This window comes from Salmo salar, chromosome 09 (assembly GCF_965601325.2).
Source record: "Salmo salar chromosome 09, fSalSal1, whole genome shotgun sequence".
NCBI classification, from domain to species: domain Eukaryota; kingdom Metazoa; phylum Chordata; class Actinopteri; order Salmoniformes; family Salmonidae; genus Salmo; species Salmo salar.
In genome coordinates this window covers 24,837,561-24,857,838 of record NC_138299.1, presented here as the reverse complement: position 1 = coordinate 24,857,838, position 20,278 = coordinate 24,837,561, and the positions used below count along the sequence as shown (strand labels likewise).

The following is a 20,278-nucleotide window of genomic DNA, read 5'->3' as shown; positions in this document are numbered from 1 at the left end:
ATTTCTCACTTTCCACCATGTCAAGTCTTCAACGAGTGCAGATCAAATCAATACAATTGCAATTCTTTCAACAGTTCTGTTAAAACAGACTTCAGGAGAACAGGACATCAGTGTCAATACTTTTGATTCAGGATGTACAATACTTTATTTTCTCACTGCAGTAACCACAGTATTCCTCCGCCATGCCCCTATTCAGCTGGATGAAATGGTTGCGTGCTGAAGGAGAACAGGCTCAAGATGAGGGGACGTCTGCTAAGTCCACAGGGGTATTACCCAGCTGCACACTGATCAGGGAGCTGCTGTGGCACGTGGAGGAGAGGGAGCGCCTGGCACGGGAGGTGGAGCGGGAACACAGGTTGGCCCACAACACCGTGGGATACCCCCACTGGCTCCAGAGCTACCCAAGGTTACGTACGCTGATCCCCGCATCGGAGCGTCACCAGTTGGAGCGTTTGTGTGCCCAGATCCAGCCCATACACACCGCCACGGTGCTCTCCAGGTACATTGTACACCCGTTTTCATACAGTAGTACCCTTTTCATATAAGCACACTGTGTCTGAAATAGCAACTGCCACCACACCAGGGTGACAATAGGCGAAGGAGACGAGTCTCAAGGAGAGTGGGGCAGAGCAATCTGCCAGGGAAGCCACTGTGTAATTGTCACAGAAGTAGCTAACATGGGGTGTGAACATGCAAAGGTGAAGTGGATCCTATGGGGCTAGGCACAGCGAAAACAACCCCCAGGTAAAGCACTCTGCATCAGCAATATTGTATCCCTATTAAAATAAAAACATCCCACAACAACATTTTTCAGTGATGGCGACATTTGTATGAACACAGATTTGGTCTTTTGAAGGGCTAAATGAGGAATCATGACCCTTGTAATCATACTTGAAATAACCTTTAAATCCACCATGGATCTTGCAAAAATGAATGTACATTAACTAGATGTGCATAACCACAGCCACATGGTTGATTTTCACAGCTGTCAAATAAATTGTTCAAAGCCCAGTTATACCACTGACGGAAGTGACAAACACTCGACCCCCCCCCCCCCCAAGAACTCTCCATACAATCCTGAGGTGTGACTAGGTTTGCATAATCACATTACAACAGTAACAAGATCGCCCAATTATTCCAGGGATATTATTCGGTGTGGAAACTCACTGCAAGCATTTTTCCTTCTTTGCAAAATGTCCTCCTGACAACTAGATTGGAGTGAGCTAATAAATACGCCCTCAACCTTGTCACCTCCGACAATGCATGATACTTTGAAATAGCCTACATCATTATCAGCATAATTTGTCAACTAGGTCTAATGGATCATTGAAAACCAAAACAGCTTCTCCCAAATGGCCTCATTATTGTGGATAATGCAGTTTGGGTTAAAGAGTTTATTAACCCACTATATCCCTCTATCTATCCCATTCTCAGGTTCCGCGAGGTGCTGGCCAGCAACAACATCCTGCCCTGGGAGCTGGTGTACGTCTTCAAGCAGGTGCTGAGAGACTTCCTCAACAAAGAGGAAGGGGAAGAAGAGGAGGAGCATCTGCCACAGCCAGCACTGCTTGGGCCAATGGAGGCCTGGACCAACCAATACCAAATGAAGCAGGGCTTTGTCACACCCACCGTGCCGGACTGTGGTGAGCCCCCGAGAGAGGAGATCCCAACCATCTCTGGATATGTGGACCGTACTATGAGAGGCTCTAGTCCTTTCACTGCCCATAGGGACTGGGACCTTCCCTACTACTACCACCACCCAATGCCACACAACTCCACAGAGGCCTACAGCACCATGCTGTGAGAGGAGGCAGGGTGGTAAAGTTGTCCCCAACTCATGACCATGCTTACCTTCTATCCTTGTTATGTCATGCCTGAAAGAGTTGTAATCCCCCCCGAAAAAATTTGCATAAAATGTGTTGGATTTATTCATTTGAATGTATGAACTGCAACACAATCTTGCACAGGACAAACACTTGGGGGCAGATTCAGACATGCAACAATGTATACTGCCATCTACCTGAACTAGGGATGCATCTCAATACTAGCTACTACAATAGGCTAGTCTACTAGCTAGCCTACTTCATTTGCACTGACAAGTCAACCGTGCTTAGACATTTTGGCACCTGGCTACAGAGTACCACAGTATGAGTCATAATACCCATAAAACATACCGGTCAAACAAGGAAATGTTCCAATCGTTTTTCCACCATTCATTTTTCCCCATAGGGGATTTTAGAAACACTTAAGATAAGGGCTGTGTTTTGTGAAGGCTTATTCTGGCGTAACAATAATTCATGCACCTGACAGGTGTGGCATATCAAGAAACTGATTAAACAGCATGATTATTACACAGGTGCCCCTTGTGCTGGGGACAATAAAAACTTAAAACGTGCAGTTTTGTCACAACACCACAGATATCTGAAGTTTAGAGGGGGCGTGCAAATCGGCACGCTGACTGCAGGATGTCCACCAGAGCTGTTGACAGTTCATTTAATGTTAATTTCTCTACCATAAGCTGCCTCCACTGTCATTTTAGAGAATTTGGCAGTAAATCCAACAGGCCTCACAACAGCAGACCACATGTAACCACCCACAGCCCAGGACCTCCATATCAAGCTGCTTCACATGTGGGAGGAGTATTTGCCTGAAATAAAGCCCTTTAGTGGGGAAAAAACCCCATGTGGCTCAGTTGGTAGAGCATGGTGTTTACAACACCAGGGTTGTGGGTTTGATTCCCACGGGGGACCAGTATGGGGGGGAAAAAAATAAAAAATGGATGCATTCACTACTGTAAGTTGCTCTGGATAAGAGCTTCTGCTAAATGACTAAAATGTAACTAATTCTGATTGGCTGGGCTTGGCTGCCAAGTGAGTGGGCCAATACCCTACCAGGCCCACCTATGGCTGCACCGTTCCCAGTCATGTGAAATCCATAGATTAGGGCCTAATGAATTTATTTCAATTGACTGATTTCCTTACATGAACTGTAACTCAGTAAAATCTTTGAAATTATTGCGTTTATATTTTTGTTCAGTATAGTTTGTGTTAGTAAATCATAACATTTTATTTGGCTAGTTAATACAGTAGTTCTTGAAAATTATGTAGGTAGCTATGTAGCCTGAAGATCCGACGTTGAAATGCGTAGAATTCTACATCAGCGAGAAATGATCATTTGGGTCAGGAAAGTTTCCTATCATTACCTCTACAAGCCAGAATGCTAAATAACATAATTTACCGGTTGTCCGTGAGGTTGGTCATTTTGCAGGTAGGAATATGAGACAATATATCCACAGGGAAGTATAATTACGTCAACTTTTCAAAGCTCTGTGCGTTCAGATTTCTATCATCCGAAGCATGCGCCCAATATGGAAATATACAAACGTATGCATACTTAACGAGCTCGTGCAAGTGTTTCAGGTGAGAGAAATCTCAACACACTATAAGCGCTTTGAAAAGTTGATGTAATTTTACTTGTCTATGGATATATTGTCTCATATTCCTACCTGCAAAAGGTCAAACTGCACGGACAACCGGTCAAGTACGTTAAAATAGAATGTTGAATAACATTATCTTATGAGAAGACACTTCCAAATAAATGTATAGCATTAATATCAGACTGAACCAGAGCAGAGGTATCAGTCTGATTGTCAGGCAAGTAGTAATGTAGCTAGCTAACACAAAAGTATAAAGTTCCAGTCTGGTAGCTAGTGTGCTACAGTGCGAGGGAACATATACAAGTTAGCGGGCAATTCAATTGTACATTTTGCTAGCTAGCCAGTTTACTTACCTCTGTCTTGATGACTCCTCCGACTTTACTTTTTTTGGAGGTTCATCTGTAATTCTAATGTTAGCAAATTGGGTGCCTAATGTAAACCATTCTGTTATCTGTTCTGCAGTTATTGCTTTCTTCATGTTTACTATTTTGTGGACTCCAGCGACCGATCCGTTGGTCTTTGTTCAATGGTGATGCTGCAGAATTCTAAATGAGTTCAAAGGCACGTGACAGTACACCTGCTAAAAGGTTGCCAGTCATAAACCCCGCGTATTAAAATTGGATTTTAAACCTAACCTTAACCACACTGCAATCCACATGCCTATCCCTAAATTAAGACCAAATAACAACTTTTTTTTCATACATTTTTTACGATATAGACAATTTTGACTGTGCTGCGGTAACTAGTGGAAACCCTGTTAAGGAGTCTAGGTTGGTCTGGATCCCCTGCAAAGGAGTCGAGAAGTCTGTGTTGGTCTGGATCAAACATCCATCTACTGCAGGGGTTGTCAACTCATTTTGCCCTGATTTAGCCTCGGGAGCCGCATTGGTGGAAAACGTATACAAACGTCATACTTGAGTAAAAGTAAAGATACCTTAACAGAAAATGAAAAGTGAAAGTCACCGAGTAAAATACAACATGAGTAAAAGTCTAAAAGTATTTGGTTTTAAATATACTTAAGTATCAAAAGTAGCCTAAAAGTATGAATCATTTCAAATTCCTTATATTAAGCAAACCAGATGACACAATGTTATTGTTTTAAAATGTACGGATAGCCAGGGGCACACGCCAACACTCAGACATCATTTACAAACGAAGCATTTGATTTTAGTGAGTCCGACAGATCATAGGCAGTAGGGATGGTTCTCTTGATAAGTGTGTGAATTGGACCATTTTCTGTCCTAAGCATTCAAAATGTAACGAGTACTTTTGGGTGTCATGGAAATTTTATGGAGTAAAAAGTACATTATGTTCTTTAGGAATGTAGTGAAGTAAAAGTTGTCAAAAAAACAAATAATAAAGTACAGATACCCCCCAAAACTACCTAAGTAGTACTTTAAAGTATTTTTACTTAAGTACTTTACACCTCTGTATTGGTTATATCCTTGGGATGTCCCTACCCCTAACCTTAAAAGGTGCAATATGCAGAAATCGCTCTGCCATTTCCAGGTTACTAAAATTCTAATAGTTTGTCTAATTTTTGTTTGTGACAAAACAAGCAATAGTGTAGAGAATCACTATCATGTAATCCCCTGTGAAATATATTTTCAATAACCACAAATATTGTATTTACAGCTGTTTCCAAAAGGAAAATATGCAAAAGGTAAATTAAGCATGGGAAGCATAGAAATAGCGCACATAGAACATATCTACCACTTCTTGCTTTCAATGAAAATGACAGATCTATAACTCACATTTATATGTGAATTTGGTTGGGTAGCCCAAAAAGTTAAATATTGCAGCTTTAAACGCCTATCCTTTTCAATTTCAACATGGTAATGTCAGAGTTGAGCCATACCAAGGATTCCGTTTAGACTTTTCCAGGCCTTTATTTGGTTTTCAACAAGTGCGAATGGCTGCATTGAAAATGTGTTATATTTCCTCACTGTCAAAATGTGGGGGAAAAATCCTCTAACCATCATTTTTAGAATTTTGAAGCCTGGTCTCAGACTAGACGTAACACAGTAAATATAAATCCGAGACACTCAAATTAGTATGATATGTTTGGTATGGTTACATAAAACAGAAGGAGAGTGGTTGGTATAATGCAAACATCTAGCGACCCAAAGGTTGTGCGTTCAAATCTCATCATGGACAACTTTTAGCATTTTAGCAACGACATACTACTTTTTAGCATGTTAGGTTAAAGGGTTAGGGGAAGGGATAGCTAACTCCTAACCTTAACCCTAACCTTGTTAACATTAGCCACCTAGCTAACGTTAGCCACAACAAATTGGAATCCGTACATATTGTAATGAAACAGGAATGGAGTGCGGCTTGAACCCTCAACCTTCTGGCCCAAGGCACAGTGCACCATCGACTGTGCCACAAAAGCATGCTCGAGTGGCAGATTCGATATCTGCGCTTATAAACCATGGTCACTACACAACTCCCTCTTTTCAAAGAGCATGTCCTCATGCTAGACCTCACAGGACGCCGTCTTACAGGACCGCGCTCACCGGCTAAGCACACGCACTGTCATGGATGCAAGGTACGATCATTTTCACTTCTGACACCGATGCAATGAAACGGGCAGGGAGCATGGCATGAAACCCTCAACCTTCTGGCCCGAAGCCCACCGAGCCATCGACTGTGCCACAAAAGCATGCTCGAGTGGCAGTTACTATCCGCGTTTAAAAATGTTTAAACTTTTTTATTTATTTAACCTGTTGGGGGTAGGGGGCAGTATTGACACGGCCGGATAAAAAACGTACCCGATTTAATCTGGTTACTACTCCTGCCCAGTAACTAGAATATGCATATAATTATTGGCTTTGGATAGAAAACACCCTAAAGTTTCTAAAACTGTTTGAATGGTGTCTGTGAGTATAACAGAACTCATATGGCAGGCAAAAACCTGAGAAGATTCCATACAGGAAGTGGCCTGTCTGACAAGTTGTTGTTCATCTTGGCTCTTTTTATTGAAGACTGAGGATCTTTGCTGTAACGTGACACTTCCTACGGCTCCCATAGGCTCTCAGAGCCCGGGAAAAACCTGAATGATATCGAGGCAGCCCCAGGCTGAAACACATTTACGCTTTTGGCAAGTGGCCGATCAGAGGACAATGTGCTTAGGCGCGTGCCCGAGTCGACCCCATGCTTTATTTTCTTTCGTCTGTTTACCTAAATGCAGATTCCCGGTCAGAATATTATCGCTTTTTTACGAGAAAAATTGCATAAAAATTGATTTTAAACAGCAGTTGACATGCTTCGAAGTACGGTATTGGAATATTTAGACATTTTTTGTCACGAAATGCGCCATGCTCGTCACCCTTCTTTACCCTTTCGGATAGTGTCTTGAACGCACGAACAAAACGCCGCTATTTGGATATAACAATGGATTATTTGGGACCAAACCAACATTTGTTATTGAAGTAGAAGTCCTGGGAGTGCATTCTGACGAAGAACACCAAAGGTAATAACATTTTTCTTATAGTAAATCTGACTTTGGTGAGTGCTAAACTTGCTGGGTGTCTAAATAGCTAGCCCTGTGATGCCGGGCTATCTACTTAGAATATTGCAAAATGTGCTTTCACCGAAAAGCTATTTTAAAATCGGACATAGAGTGCATAGAGGAGTTCTGTATCTATAATTCTTAAAATAATTGTTATGCTTTTTGTGAACGTTTATCGTGAGTAATTTAGTAAATTCACCGGAAGTTTGCGGGGGGTATGCTAGTTCTGAACGTCACATGCTAATGTAAAAAGCTGGTTTTTGATATAAATATGAACTTGATTGAACAAAACATGCATGTATTGTATAACATAATGTCCTAGGTGTGTCATCTGATGAAGATCATCAAAGGTTAGTGCTGCATTTAGCTGTCTTCTGGGTTTTTGTGACATTATATGCTAGCTTGAAAAATGGGTGTCTGATTATTTCTGTCTGGGTACTCTGCTGACATAATCTAATGTTTTGCTTTCGTTGTAAAGCCTTTTTGAAATCGGACAGTGTGGTTAGATTAACGAGAGTCTTGTCTTTAAAATGGTGTAAAATAGTCATATGTTTGAGAAATTGAAGTAATAGCATTTCTAAGGTATTTGAATAACGCGCCACAGGATTCCACTGGCTGTTACGTAGGTGGGACGATTTCGTCCCGCTGGCCCTAGAGAAGTTAACTAGGCAAGTCAGTTAGCCTGTGGGACGCTTGCGTCCCACCCTAGTCAACAGCCAGTGGAATCGCGTCGCGCGAAATACAAATACCTCATAAATGCTATAACTTCAATTTCTCAAACATATTACTATTTTACACCATTTTATAGATACACCTCTCCTGAGCCGACCCACGTTGTCCGATTTCAAAAAGGCTTTACAGCAAAAGCAAAACATTAGATTATGTTAGGAGAGTACCCAGCCAAAAATAATCACACTGCCATTTTCAAAGCAACTAGCATGCATCACAAATACCCAAAACACAGCTAAATGCAGCACTAACCTTTGACAATCTTCATCAGATGACACTCCTAGGACATCATGTTACACAATACATGCATTTTTTGTTCGATAAAGTTAATATTTATATATAAAAACAGCAATTTACATCGGCGCGTGACGTTCAGAAAATATTTTCCCTCAAATGCTTCCGGTGGATCAGCGCTACAATTTACAAAATTACTATTTGAAAACATTTTAAAAATGTAATATTGTCATTCAAAGAATTATAGATTAACATCTCGTGAATGCAACCGCATTGCCAGATTTAAAAATAACTTTACTGGGAAATCACACTATGCAATAAACAAGATGCTATGCTGAGAAAAATAGGCCTTGGCGATACAGCTTAGCGCCATCTTGGAACCATCTAAAATCAAATATACTATTGTAAATATTCCCTTACCTTTGATTATCTTCATCAGAAGGCACTTCCAGGAATCCCAGGTCCACAACAAATGTAGTTTTGTTCGAAAAAGTTAATAATTTATGTCCCTATAGCTCCTTCTTGTTAGCGCGTTCCGAAGGCTACTCATAATGTACGAGGCGCGCCGGACTTGTCGTCACGAATGTGCAAAAAATATATATTTACGTTCGTTCAAACATGTCAAACGTTGTATAACATAAATCTTTAGGGCCTTTTTCAATCAGAGCTTCAATAATATTCAAGGCAGACAATTTCATTGTCTTACTAAACGTTTCGGAACAAAAGGGTACCCATGGGCGCCCGCGTCATAGTAGTAATGGCCCTCCCTCTATGACCAACTTTCCAAGCCTCTCTTTCGGTCAGTTTCTACCATAGAAGACTCAAACCACTTTGTAAAGACTGTTGACATCTAGTGGAAGCCTTAGGAAGTGCTAAATGAATCCTAACGCACGGTGTGTTTCATAGGCAAAGTGTTGAAGGTGATTCCACAAATCAGATTTCCACTTCCTGCATGGAATCTTCTCAGGTTTTGGCCTGCCATATGAGTTCTGTTATACTCAGACACCATTCAAACCGTTTTAGAAACTTTAGAGTGTTTTCTATCCAAATCTACTAATTATATGCATATTCTAGTTACTGGGCAGGAGTAGTAACCAGATTAAATCGGGTACGTTTTTTATCCGGCCGTGCAAATACTGCCCCCTAGCCCCGACAGGTTTTAAGAACAAATTCTTATTTACAATGACTGCCTACAGTTGAAGTCAGAAGTTTACATACACCTTAGCCAAATATATTTAAACACATTTTTTCACAATTCCTGACATTTAATCCTAGTAAAAATTCCCTGTCTTAGGTCAGTTAGGATCACCACTTTATTTTAAGAATGTGAAATGTCAGAATAATAGTAGAGAGAGTGATTAATTTCAGCTTTTTTCTTTCATCACATTCCCAGTGGGTCAGAAGTTCATACACTCAATTAGTATTTGGTAGCATTGCCTTTAAATTGTTTAACTTGGGTCAAACGTTTTGGGTAGCCTTCCACAAGCTTCCCACAATAAGTTGGGTGAATTTTGGCCCATTCCTCCTGACAGAGCTGGTGTAACTGAGTGAGGTTTGTAGGCCTCCTTGCTCGCACACGCTTTTTCAGTTGTGCCCACAAATTTTCTATAGGATTGAGGTCAGGGCTTTGTGATGGCCACTCCAATACCTTGACTTTGTCATTAAGCTATTTTGCCACAACTTTGGAAGTACGCTTTGGGTCATTGTCCATTTGGAAGACCCATTTGCGACCAAGCTTTAACTTCCTGACTGATGTCTTGAGATGTTGGTTCAATATATCCACATACTTTTCCTTTCTCATGATGCCATCTATTTTGTGAAGTGCACCAGTCCCTCCTGCAGCAAAGCACACCCACAACATGATGCTGCCACCCCCCGTGCTTCACGGTTGGGATGGTGTTCTTCAGCTTGCAAGCCTCCCCCTTTGTCCTCCAAACATAACGATGGTCATTATGGCCAAACAGTTCTATTTTTGTTTCATCAGACCAGAGGACATTTCTCCAAAAAGTATGATCTTTGTCCCCATGTGCAGTTGCAAACCGTAGTCTGGCTTTTTTAATGGCGGTTTTGGAGCAGTGGCTTCTTCTTTGCTGAGCAGCCTTTCAGGTTATGTCGATATAGGACTCGTTTTACTGTGGATATAGATACTTTTGTACCTGTTTCCTCCAGCATCTTCACAAGGTCCTTTGCTGTTGTTCTGGGATTGATTTGCACTTTTCGCAACAAAGTACGTTCATCTCTAGGAGACAGAATGTTTCTCCTTCCTGAGCGGTATGACGGCTGTGTGGTCCCATGGTGTTTATACTTGCGTACTATTGTTTGTACAGATGAAGGTGGCACCTTCAGGCGTTTGGAAATTGCTCCCAAGGTTGAACCAGACTTGTGGATGTCTACAATTTTTTTCTTGGCTGATTTCTTTTGATTTTCCCATGACGTCAAGCAAAGAGACACTGAGTTTGAAGGTAGGCCTTGAAATACATCCACTGGTACACTTCCAATTGACTCAAATGATGTCAATTAGCCTATCAGAAGCTTATAAGTGAAATAATCTGTAAACAATTGTTGGAAAAATGACTTATGTCATGCACACAGTAGATGTCCTAACCGACTTGCCAAAACTATAGTTTGTTAACAAGAAATTTGTGGAGTGGTTGAAAAACGAGTTTTAATGACTCCAACCTAAGTATATGTAAACTTCCGACTTCAACTGTACCCCAGCCAAACCCGGATGATGCTGGGCCAATTGTGCGCCGCCCTCTGGGACTCCCAATCAGAGCCAGATGTGATACAGCCTGGAATCGAACCAGGGACTGTACTGACGCCTCTTGCACTGAGATGCAGTGCCTTAGACCACTACACCAACCAGGGTCGCTACAATGTCATACATTTTGCAAATTTGTAACTTATTGCAATTCGTAACATATCATACAAAATGAATGATGGACATCCACAAATTAATACATACCAGGGGTTGGAACCAGTTCAGGGAACAGAACCGAAAACTGGAAAACAACAATGTTTTGAGGAACAGAATCAGAACCGTGAACGAAAGTGATCTATACTGTTAACGGAACAGAACCATTATTTTAAAAGCACGGGAACCGGTTAATGACATTCTTATATTCTGGGCATGTTTTTCCAGTCCCACAAAAACGCCTATGCAAAGCCCTCACTCTGTCACTCAGAAATGTATTCTAGTGTCTGCCTGCCAGCTGAAAATCTTTGCCGGTGCGTGTATAGGCAACCCGCCTCTCCCCCTCCAAAGCATAGTCTAGTAGCCTACTGATTTTACCAGCATGATTCAGAAATTAGGGAGAATTTTTTTATTATAGAAGAATGGATTAACCTTTTCAATGCTAGTTAAAGATTCTAGTTAATACGTTTCACATTGGATTTATTAACTACAAAAAGGTTTAAAAAAATGTGCTTTTATTTTAATTCTGGCACCACTCTGCACACACAAGCTTGTTAGCTAGCTTCTCTGGTCCAACGTTAAGCCAACTCTGAAGTTCAAAGACATTCAAAGTTCCTTCATAGAAGACACTCCTCCGTAGGTATAATTATGTTGGCCTAATTCAAATAATGCAAACAAGATGCCCCGTGCTTCAAGCCAAGCCTCTTCCACCCTCACGCTCTCTACCCACCTGCAACATTTCAGTTGCATCTCATGCCCTACACTTGTCTGTCCAATGCATGCAAATAGCTTGCCCGCTCCATAGCAAGCTGCTCCTTAGTAATTTCGAGCTATATGTAAAAAATATAAAAAATAATAGTATATTTGAGATTTAAAAAGGAAAGGAATGTTATAAACCACTTTATTTTTATGGTCAGAACAGCGGAACGGAAAAATATATTTAAAAAATGGATCATAACGAAACGATTGGAAAATAATTTTGGTTCCAACCAGATATATACCATACAAAACATATCATACTAATTGGAGTGGATTTACATTTAATATGTTTAGTCCAGGGTTGGGGAGTAACGGATTTACATTTAATATGTTTAGTCCAGGGTTGGGGAGTAACGGATTTACATTTAATATGTTTAGTCCAGTGTTGGGGAGTAACGGATTTCATGTAATATGTTTAGTCCAGGGTTGGGGAGTAACGGATTTCATGTAATCCGTTACATACAGTTGAAGTCAGAAGTTTACATACACTTAGGTTGGAGTCATTAAAACTCGTTTTTCAACCACTCCACAAATTTCTTGTTAACAAACTATAGTTTTGGCAAGTCGGTTAGGACATTACTGTGTGCATGACAAGTAATTTTTCCAACAATTGTTTAGACGGATTATTTCACTTATAATTCACTGTATCACAATTCCAGTGGGTCAGAAGTTTACATACACTAAGTTGACTGTGCCTTTAAACAGCTTGAAAAATGCCAGAAAATTATGTCAAAGGCTAATTGACATAATTTGAGTCAATTGAAGGTGTACCTGTGGGTGTATTTCAAGGCCTACCTTCAAACTCAGTGCCTCTTTGCTTGACATCATGAAAAAATCCAAATAAATCAGCAAAGACCTCAGGGAAAAAAGTTGTAGACCTCCACAAGTCTGGTTCAACCTTGGGAGTAATTTCCAAACGCCTGAAGGTACCACGTTCATCTGTACAAACAATAGTATCCAAGTATAATATCACGAACCGGCTCAAAGTTCATAACAAAAAAGGAGACATCGTGGAGATAAGGAATAACTAAATATATTCATTGACTAAAGTAAACTAAATACAATTAATAATGCTGTGTGTAATCAGTAGTGTAAGTGAGTGGTTGCATGCATAAAGTTGATAAGGAGGGGTGTTGAAAGGTGCCAACGCAAACAACGAAAATCAATCAGTGTCTGCATGGAGAGTCTCCTCAATGAATGGGGAAGAGGTGCATTTATCCTGGGTCACACCCGAGCCCAGGTGTGTCCCATTTTGCTAACGACCCTCCCGGCTCCGCCCACCGACATCCTATTAAGGAAAACAAGAGCAAAGAGAAAGAATTCGGCAGACAGAGTGGGAGGGTCCCCCCCCCCCATAAAACCGGGGACCAGCAAGGACCCCGGAACACCATACCAGTCACACAAACAAATTGACCCAGCCTCTGCGTCCCAAATTGACCCAGCCTATGCGTCTCAAATTGATGAGGGGGTTACGTGTTTACACTTCCACTTGCCCCAGCCAACCTCGTCCTGCCCAGACCTCAGCAACCTTTGCGGACAGGAAGCAACCTTTAAGAGGAAAGAAGAAAACGAGACCAGAAGGGAACAGACAGGAGCGACAGAACAGGATAATACCAAACACAAAATAACAGTGGTCAGTCACGTGGACATTCAGGAACAGGGCGCACGAGAAAGTGCGTCAGCAATGACATTATCCGTCCCCCGGATGTGCCGCACATCGAGATGGAATGCTTGTAAAAATAAACACCATCTCATTATCCTCTGGTTAGGACACATGGACTTCAAAAAGGTGAGAGGGTTCTGGTCGGTGTAGACCACAATAGGTACTACTCCCAACCCGACATACACCTCAAAGTGTTGTAGTGCCCATATGAGTGCTAGCGCTTTTTTTTTGAATGACAGAGTAGTTCAACTGATAATGGTTCAACTTTTTGGAAAAGAAACTAACAGGCCTCTCAACACCAGACACATTTTCTTGCAGCAAAACAGCACCTCCCCCCACATGACTAGCATCCACCTGCAACGTAAATGACAAATCCACGCGAGGAGCAGCCAGGACCGGAGTTGAGGTAAGCAACCTCTTTGCATCTTCAAAAGCCTGTTGACTACGAGAAGACCATACGTAAACAGCCTTAGCTTTCAGCAAATCTGTCAAGGGAGTGACCACAGTAGAGAAGTTCCTACAAAAACTACGGTAATAACCAATCATTCCCAAGAAACGCATCAGTTCCTTTTTAGTAGTTGGTGGTGGAAAAGCATCAATAGCTACCACCTTAGCCCAAACAGGACGCACTTCACCCTGCCCAACCACTTTTCCAAGGTATGTAACGGTCGCCTGAGCAAACTCACATTTAGCCAGATTGATCGTCAGGCGACCTGCAGCTAGGCGGTCGAACAAGGCTTGAATACGGGACAGATGTTCCTCCCAAGTATCTGCATATGTCACTACATTGTCCAGATAAACAGCGCACCCGGCCAGACCTGAGACAACCCTGTTCATAAGTTGCTAAAAAGTGGTAGGTGTAATACGAGTACAGAATACGAGTACAGAACAGAGGGTGTAATAAAGGCAGAGATTTCACGTGCCCTACTCGTCAGTGGCACCTGCCAATATCCCTTTAACAGGTCAAATTTGCTCACAAACTTAGCTGCTCCGACTTGATCAACGCAGTCCTCCATCCGAGGAAGAGGAAATGAATCTGGCTTACCTTACGGTAGTCCATACAAAATCTGTTTGTCCCATCCGGTTTACTGACCAAGATACAAGGAGAAGCCCAACTGGAGAAAGAAGGCTCTGCTATATCACTCTTCAACATGTACCTGACCTCAGCATCCAGACAACGCAGTTTCTCTGAAGAAACTATAGAACCGGTGACGAATGGGGTCAGCATCTCCAACGTCAATATCGTGTTCTATTAAGTTTGTACGTGTAGGTGTATCAGAAAATAAACCTGGAAATCTCCAAATCAGACCAACCATCTCTTTCCGCCCATCAACAGGTAGATGAGCGAGAAGGCTGTCTAAAATATCCAGTGTCTCTGAATTTTTCAATCTACCCTGCATATGCAATCGTCGGGACCAAGAACATCTTCCTCCTCATGCACGGACCTAGCATGACAAGAACCCAGTGAAATAACGGTATCGGACAAAATAACAGGTTTACCGTCCACTGTAGACTCCCACTGTTCAGCCTCAGAGGAATGTGCATAATAGGGTTTTAACAAATTTACATGGCACAGTTGGTGTGCTTTTCTCCGTTCTGGAGTGGCAACTAGATTGTTTTGCTCAGTGCACTGGCGCACAACCGTATATGGATCTTCAAACTTGGCTTGTAAAGGAGAGCCAACAATTGGCAGCAGACATATGTTGCTGGCCAACATATGTCCAGCAACGTCGTTGTGGGAAGTTGTCATCACCAACTCTCGAAGCTTAACTGGTACAACAACCTGACTAATCGCCTCCCCCAGAAAACAACTACCACGAGACACCCACTTTCTCATCAGGACATCCTCTTGGAGAAAATAGCCATGGACGACATCTCCCAACTATTCCACAGGCACAATTTGGTCACAGCACTCTTCTAATGTGAGGTCAGCCCGTTGCGCCTTGATTAGATCGGAGCGGGGTACAGATAACGGGATAGCAGGGAAAGTAGTGACAGATTTCTTTGTGGCATTCTCGTTAGCCGGCGCAGTGACCAGGTCGCCACGGCTCATAGAACGCGTCACTGCACACGCAGAGAACACCTCTGGGGAAACTCTGCGCACTCTCATCAGGAATCCCTACAAATGACGGCTTAGCGGAAACCACTAGAGATGGAAACACGACAGGCCATACACGCTCACCAGCCAAGTTATTCCCAAGGATAACGTCGATACTGTCATGACTGTCCTGATCAGGTCAGGTTACAGGAGACCACAACCCTACAGAGTATCTCTCAACCCCAACAGAGGAGGAGAGATCTAGGGGTCTGAAGATGTGGGGATTTTATGACCCCTCACGCCCATGATAAATCTTAGGTCACAGACAAAATTATTTTGTCCTCTCACTATGGAAAACCAGCCTCAGAACATTAAACATGCAATAAAGGGACTTTGGAACAATGGTTTCCGTCAGCCACAATGGTGGTCATGACGATAGATGGAATATGAAAATGTATGTAATTTTTGTGTTGTTATTAAAGGTTAATAGGTGATGTTATTACGAAAACATTGTAACTTTAAGAGTTTTCCCAGTATATGCCTGATGTTTATACATTGTACATTGTGTGGAAAATGCTCAAATCAAAGAGAATGTTTTGGTAAAGATGAAATGTGAAGTTAGTTGTCTAAAATTGGATTTGAGTAAAATCTAGACCTTGCCTCTTAACTTGGTACGCCCAGAGAATTGCCCTAAAGGCAGTTATGCCCACTTCTGACCCGAGGGTATAAGACATGGGGGTTAAGAATGAACAGATCAGACTAAGTGACCCAAGCTGCAGCCAAGGTCTAAAAGGTCAACGAACTCCACAACACCACACAAGGTTGAAGACAAAGAAATCTTTTTCTACCCAAGCTACGGATGAGTAGCTGTGTCTAAGCGGGTGAATTCAAGCCGAACCACCTAGCCTCCACTCTCCATTGAATCGTGTTATCTACACTGTTTCATTCCTACGCTGTGAGCTACAGAGCTGTCTGTCCTCAGAAGACCCCTTCCAGAGCAAGGGAGAAGAATCAGACCACTAAGCCAAAAAGGACACTGACATCGTGAGGACAACCAGAGAGTTGCGCCGGAGAAGTGCGTCATTGAGCAGCCTAAACGACCCACGCGGAGCTTCCCATCTGAGACCTCCAACACGTAATTACATCATTATATTCTGACCCATAAGAGCGGCAGTTCGGGGCAAGGCTAGGATTAAAATAAGCATAGCTGACAAATGCACCCAAATGTATATTTCTCTCGTGTATTTTCTCTTTTTCTCTCTCTTTTAAATCCCCATTTTGGGTAACACGCGCCATAGTGTGTTGGCCCGTTATACTAAGTCCTAATCAATAGCCTAGACTGTGTTTTGTGTATGTGTATCTTTTATCATCATTTTAGCTTTCTAGTAAATAAATAATCAACTAAGATTGGTGTGGTACGAACTCATTGGTGGGACCCGGGTCCGTGCAGATTCCCGGATTATGCGACATTCAGAATGAGATTGTAGAGGAAATTGATTAATTAGCGACTGTTGTAAAATCGATATTCTGATATACTTTGAGTTAATTTGGGAAATAGAAACTCAATAAAACTAATTTTCCCATGGTGCCCCAGGTTAATGAGTTAATAATTGCTTGATTCATTTAATCACTCAATTATAAACCGTTAATCATTCGATGAGCAACAGTCGTCACATTAACTAATACAACGTCACGACAATACCCTCAATAGACAACGAAGGACGCACCCCCACAACAACCTCACCTTTCACCAGTCCACAATCCAACATCAGTTTATGCAATGTAACTGACAGACTGTTCAAACCTATTCCCCTAATTAGAACACTATTCCCGAATCAGTCTCAACAGAGAAGGGACAACAGACTCCAACACAAACGATTCAGAGGCACCTGTGTCTCTCAGGATCTTCACTGGCACTAGGTCCTTACTTCCTAACATAGACACAAAACCCTCTATAATGAAAGGTAAATAGTCTGGGTCAATATGAACTTTCCCATGCCCGTGGGCATGAGACAATGTGTCAGGAGTGAACTGATGTGGAACAGGTGCCGCTAATGCCGTAGGCTTAGATTTAACGTAAGCGCAAGTACTGAATTTACCCCTAGCCCTGAGAACCGGACATTGGTTTTTCCAATGACCCGAACCTTGACAGTAGTGACACTCTTGACCAAAGTCAGCTTTACCACAGGAGTCAGGCTCAACCCTAGTTGAATGAAACTCTGCCCGTGAACCAAAGTATCTCGGTGAGTGAGGCCCAAATCTCTCTGAACGCCCCCACTCACTCCGAATACGGGGTTCTGCAAAGACACGTTTGTGAGTGAAAACATACTCGTCCGCCAAAACCGCAGCTTCAGCGACAGTCTTTACTTTTCGTTCATTAATGTACGTGGCTATATGATCAGGGATTGTGTCCTTAAATTGCTCTAGCATAATCAGATCACACAGCCCTTGGAAAGTCATAACTGCAGATGCGGAACACCAGCGATTAAACTGTGAAGATAACTCTCGCACAACGCAACATGAGTCTGTTTATTATCCCTTTTTAAAGTTCTAAATCGTTGGCAGTAAGCCTCAGGGACCAATTCGTAAATCTGTAACACAGCCATTTTAACCTTATCATAACTGACACTGTCGGCTACACTAAGAGCTGAATATGCTTCCTGCGCTTTACCAGTCAACACACACTGCAACATTAAAGTGCGGTCAGAATCAGGCCAACTCCTAGCATCAGCAACACGCTCAAACAACGAAAAGAATGTCTCAGGGTCCTTCTCATTCAATTTAGCCAACAACCGTAAATTCCCAACAATATCAAATGTGTCCGGGGCACGACCAAAAGAGGAATGACCCGGGATAAATCTGGGTCACCTTCCCAGAGCAAACTCTCCCTGAGAGCTTTCCTTCCCTAACCAGCTCTAGCCGCTCTTTTGCAGCTTGATTTTAGCACGCTCCAAATCCTGTTTAAATTCCAATTCCTTTTCATACTTTACCCGATCAGCACGCTCCAAATCCTGTTAAAATGGCAATAATTGTTTATATTTTACACGGTCATGCTCTAGCTTCTCACGATCATGCTTTAGCTGTAACAGAAGCAGTTCTTTCTTCTGTTCAAAAAGAAGACTACGAGGATTAACAGATGGAGCAGACATTGTAACGTTACGGGGAGACGGCGAGTCCTCAGCAGCAGCTGCCCAGTGGTAACTTCAAGAATACCACTCTCCATCAGATTGGCCTTCAATATTAACATAATATAATTTTTGTTGACGTTTATCACTCATTTCAACCTTGTAGTGTTCAGCGATCTTCAACAGATGTTCTTTAGTACATAATTCTAACAGTTCCCCTGATGGAAAGCGAATGAACTCGTTTACATTAGACGCCATAGTCAGAAGTAAATACCCCCAAACAATATCTCGCTCTTCCTCTCTGCTGAACACACCAGACCGGACCACAAGAGAAGTGACAATCACACTGGGCACCACAGAAGAGAGATGAGATAGATATGGAGCTTCCCCAAAACCTCCAGAAACTCAACCCTAGTCTTCGTGCAGATTTGCTGTGGGTAATTATGCATTGTAGCCCGCTGGCAAGGAAATAAACCACACAGCACGCTGGCAGATTCCCCCAAGCCACGGATGTGCCCCCGAGACAACTGCTCAGCCCACAGACACCACACAAAAATAACTAACAAAATAACCATGCCCAACGTATGAAACACGTCGCTAAGTCTAACAGGGGGGAAAAAGGCTATGGCTCCGGGTAGTAAGTGTCACTACCCTACCCAAATCTCCTACTGAGGTGCACAGCCGACTGTTCTCACCTCCTCGGACTGATGTCCCAACAGCGAGGAGACGCGTTCTGTCTCCTAGAGATGAACGTACTTTTTTGCGAAAAGTGCAAATCAATCCCAGAACAACAGCAAAGGACCTTGTGAAGATGCTGGCGGAAACAGGTACAAAAGTATCTATATCCACAGTCAAACGAGTCCTGTATCGACATAACCTGAAAGGCCGCTCACCAAGGAAGAAGCCACTGCTCCAAAACCGCCATGAAAAAGCCAGACTACGGTTTGCAACTGCACATGGGGACAAAGATCGTACTTTTTGGAGAAATGTCCTCTGGTCTGATGAAACAAAAATAGAACTGTTTGGCCATAATGACCATCGTTATGTTTGGAGGACAAAGGGGGAGGCTTGCAAGCCAAAGAACACCATCCCAACCGTGAAGCACGGGGGTGGCAGCATCATGTTGTGGGTGTGCTTTGCTGCAGGAGGGACTGTTGCACTTCACAAAATAGATGGCATCATGAGGCAGGAAAAATATGTGGATATATTGAACCAGCAGCTCAAGACATCAGTCAGGAAGTTAAAGCTTGGTCGCAAATGGGTCTTCCAAATGGACAATGACCCCAAGCGTACTTCCAAAGTTGTGGCAAAATGGCTTAAGGACAACAAAGTCAAGATATTGGAGTGGCCATCACAAAGCCCTGATCTCAATCCTATAGAACATTTGTGGGCAGAACTGAAAAAGCGTGTGCGAGCAAGGAGGCCTACAAACCTGACTCAGTTACACCAGCTCTGTCAGGAGGAATGGGCCAAAATTCACCCAACTTATTGTGGGAAGCTTGTGGAAGGCTACCCGAAACGTTTGACCGAGGTTAAACAATTTAAAGGCAACGCTACCAAATACTAATTGAGTGTATGAAAACTTCTGACCCACTGGGAATGTGATGAAATAAATAATTCTCTCTACTATTATTCTGACATTTCACATTCTTAAAATAAAGTGGTGATCCTAACTGACCTAAAACAGGGAATTTTTACTAGGATTAAATGTCAGGAATTGTGAAAAACTGAGTTTAAATGTATTTGGCTAAGGTGTATGTAAACGTCCGACTTCAACTGTACATTGATTCTTGAAAAATATCACTTATGCCTCATGAGCTTAGTTCAACTGTCCCACTCCATGAGAACCCCAAATATAAGCTTGTT

General features: G+C 42.4%; 1 protein-coding gene across 4 annotated transcripts in view; it reads right to left on the bottom strand.

The window, feature by feature from the left end:
• Positions 1 to 4,372, bottom strand: part of tdrd9 (tudor domain containing 9) — a 31,413-nt gene extending 27,041 nt beyond the window's left edge. The window contains exon 1 of one of the 4 annotated variants that reach the window (XM_014210746.3): positions 3,790 to 4,372. In XM_014210746.3, coding sequence (XP_014066221.3) covers positions 3,790 to 3,914 — 125 coding nt within the window. In that variant the 5' untranslated portion in view covers positions 3,915 to 4,372. The remainder of the gene's footprint in view (positions 1 to 3,789) is intronic. The other 3 variants (XM_045723506.2, XM_014210743.3, XM_014210745.3) reach the window with 3 other exon arrangements.
• Positions 4,373 to 20,278: the final 15,906 nt, after the last annotated feature.